The sequence below is a fragment of the Dreissena polymorpha genome, chromosome 2, assembly GCF_020536995.1.
Source record: "Dreissena polymorpha isolate Duluth1 chromosome 2, UMN_Dpol_1.0, whole genome shotgun sequence".
NCBI classification, from domain to species: domain Eukaryota; kingdom Metazoa; phylum Mollusca; class Bivalvia; order Myida; family Dreissenidae; genus Dreissena; species Dreissena polymorpha.
This window is the reverse complement of record NC_068356.1, coordinates 71208202-71211987: the sequence shown is the minus strand read 5'-3', so window position 1 is coordinate 71211987 and position 3786 is coordinate 71208202. Positions and strand designations below refer to the sequence as shown.

Here is a 3786-nt window from a genome sequence, read left to right as displayed (position 1 = left end):
GCTGCGCACACATGTTTATGTAAGTTTAGCTTCGCACACATGTTTATGCATAGGTTTAGTTTGCACACATGTTTATGCATGGGTTTCACTTCGCACACATCACATATTTATGCATAGGTTTAGCTTCGCACACATGTTTATGCATATGTTTAGCTTCGCACACATGTTTATGCATGGGTTTCGCTTCGCACACACCACATATTTTTGCATAGGTTTAGCTTCGCACACATGTTTATGCATAAGTTTAGCTTAACACACATGTTTATGCATGGGTTTCGCTTCGCACACATGTTTATGCATAAGTTTAGCTTCGCACACATGTTTATGCTCGCTTCGCACACATCACATATTTATGCATAGGTTTAGCTTCGCATACATCTTTATGCATAGGTTTAGCTTCGCACACATGTTTATGCATGGGTTTCGATGCGCATACATGTTTATACAGGGGTTTCGCTGCGCATACATGTGTATACAGGGATTTTGCAGCGAGTACATGATTATACAGGGGTTTAGCTTCGCACACATGTTTATGCATGGGTTTCGCTGCGCATACTTGTTTATACAGTAGTTTCGCTGCTTATACATGTGTACACCGGGGATTCGCGGCGCATACACGTTTACACATGGTTTTAGCTTAGCACACGTGTTTATGCATAGGTTTCAATGCGAATACATGTTTATACAGGGTTTCGCTATCGATTGCAGTTGCTTAAAGTTATGATAGTTTTATGTTCAAAATGACGAATTTAATTTGTTACATCTTTCTTTTTTTTAATGTGTTGATCTGTACAATACATAATCCCTTTTGCAACATAATGTAAGAAGATTGTCACCACAATGCATTCCAACATAATAAGTGGTAAAATTGAGCAATCCTTTATCCTATTCAGGATACGCTATGTCCTTAAAAGTTCGTCGGTACTCATGACTTTTCCAAACAGTAATGTTAACCCACACGAGCAAATAAGCCATACAGGGAAAGATCATTTATGATCTTTAGAACGCAACGATCAATCCGTTTTATTTCTTATTAAAACACTAGTATTTATCGACTACATAGCGGGGGTGGCGAAGTTGTGCGTTACAACGCGGACACCGCATCTTTATATACGCCCAAGCGTTTCTTACCGGAAGTAAACATACATGATCTGATAAAATGAGCGGAAGTAATCGAAAACTAAACCTCAAATAAATTTCGATCTGTATCTATCAGACGAATTGAACTATTATAAAAGGAACTGACAAACAAAAACAAAACGATCAGTGTTATAATCATGTGGAATATTCATTAAAGCTCTTAAGCTCAGTCTGTGAACGGTTTGCGATCGTGAGGACAACATTAGTATTAATTCTCTTTAGAAAACGTACAAGACAATAAAAACGGCAACAGACATAGTTTTATTACAATACTCATGCATTAAATAGTTATGCGAATACATATATTCGTTGCTTGTAGATGCAGAAACGGGAATGTCGTCCAACTCCAATGACATCATGACCTTGTTGGCGAACCTCAGTGTGGGAAACAATGCCAATCTTTCCATGCCGGGAAACTCGTCAGAGAGCATACTAAAGGATCCCTTGATATCACTGATTGTCCCGGTTATTATATTCGCTTTAGGTGTGTTCGGAAATATCCTCGCGATCATCGTGCTACTGCGTTCATCTCGTGAACACAAGCAGTCCGTGTTTTATCGTCTGGTCGGAGCGTTGGCATGCACGGATTTGTTTGGTACGTGTTCAACGGCACCAGTGATATTAGCAGTGTACGCAAATAACCTGGAATGGGTCGGCGGAAAATTTACTTGCCACTACGAATCTTTCGTGCTTATATTCGCAGGATATTCCACAGTATTTATAGTTGGAACAATGGCGGTGGACCGCTTTTTGGCAATCATGTGTCCGTTCTTTTACGACAATCATATTACAAAAAGCCGCGCATCATTTGGGCTAGTTTGCTTATGGATATTTGCGGCAGTGCTCGGCTTTTTACCAATCTTGGGCCTAGGTGAGAATGTAAAACACTATCCTGGAACATGGTGTTTTTTCACCTTCAACAGTTCAGACATTAAAAACCAGATATTCGCCTATTCCTATGCGTCCATTGGCTTGGCGGTTGTCTTCGTAACCGCGATTTTCAACTTCCTTGTGACGTACACGCTCCTGCAGTTACGACGTAAGACGGTGCGCTCTAACAACATAAGCATCAAGAAGATCAACGACAGCGAGCTGCAGATGATGGTACTTCTGATGGGCATCATCGTCATTTTTTCAACTTGCTGGTGTCCCTTCCTGGTGAGTTCTATTGTAACCCTTATTCCTGTATTCAAATATCGCTTACGCGATCACTCTCACATTCACTCACGCGCAACTGCTTTCTCTTCCCTCCCTTCGACCTCCCTTTCTCCCTCCCTCCTTCCCATCCTTCTTTCATAACCTCCTTCCTTTCTTCTTTCCTTGCTTCCTTCCTTTCTTCTTTACTGATTTTTAACTGATGATATTCGCACGTTTGTTCTTAAACTTTTTTCTGATATAACATAACCGAAAAGTATTGATCCCATAACACCGAGAAATAACAAAGACATAAACGGCTGCCCAGAGAAAAAAAATCAGAAAAGCTATAATTGCATACACTGTCGTAAATATATTCTATTGTGGTAAAGTGCAAAAGATTGGGATAAAAGAAACAACAAACTTCTGTTAGCATTTAGAACATCATGCTTATTGCAAAAAAAAATGCTTTCTTAACGATCTTTCATATCTCAGTTGGTAGGAGTGCATTGCTCTGTTAAAACAATTATACATGCCACTGCATATTTGAACTATTTATATTTAACGTATTCAATTAAACGTTCATATAAAGATAGATGGCTGTAAAAGAACATGTCATTTACATGAATCATAACACTCTCGGCAGTATTTCCAGAGTTATTGCCTTTGTTGAAGTATTCGTGTGCCAAGCATACATTCATTTGTATTAAAGGGTCTAAAATAAAACCGTAAACAATATTTGCCTTTTGCTTATGCTTTGTTCAAAACATAACTCCAAACTTAACTGTTCATGTAGATCATGTGGAAAGCATAACTTAAAAAGTTTTGAATAAATTCAAATGAAAATTCATATACAAAGACTTTGATAGAAAATGCAGAGTAAAAGAACCATTACTGATTCTTCTGTATTTATATAGTATTTGCATAGTTTTTGCCACTTTAAATTGTCGTGTGCACTCAATAATTCCACCCACGACAATAGACGATAATGAGATAAGACTCAATATATATACATATAACATTTTGGTCAAGTGCAGAGCGCAAAACTATAACATTATCTTCTGTATTTTCGGAGTTATTGTCCGTTGGTGTATTTCACATTTTAGCTCAAAATTGTATGACGGTATTCAACTGCAATTTTATGTGATGATAGAAGACTTGGAGAGGAAGTTTTACGATAACTCTTTCTTTGATATTATGGAAGTATTGTCACGTGCTTATTTTCTTTTGAACAGAACAGAACAGAACATAACTTTATTTACATACCAGGCATACAGGTATGATGTAATAGGAACAATATACATTTAGTTATACAATATTTATATAGCCATGTGCTTCACGGTTAACGTGGTACAGTCAAAATACATGTGCAAGGACAACAATAACATTAAAGGACAACAAAATACGAACACACAAACACAGAGACAAACAAAGACAAAAAAGTTATATTTTCTGGCATATTATGAATGTTAAAGACTCATTCAATTGTATGTATCTAGAGTCACAAACACA

The 3786-nt window shown here is 37.5% G+C and overlaps 1 protein-coding gene across 1 annotated transcript in view; it reads left to right on the top strand.

Annotated features, from left to right (window-relative positions):
• Window positions 1-1230: 1230 nt before the first annotated feature.
• Window positions 1231-3786, top strand: part of LOC127867548 (prostaglandin E2 receptor EP4 subtype-like) — an 8779-nt gene continuing 6223 nt past the window's right edge. The window contains exon 1 of the mRNA XM_052408803.1: window positions 1231-2298. Within this exon, the coding sequence (XP_052264763.1) occupies window positions 1474-2298 (825 nt within the window). The 5' untranslated portion in view covers window positions 1231-1473. The remainder of the gene's footprint in view (window positions 2299-3786) is intronic.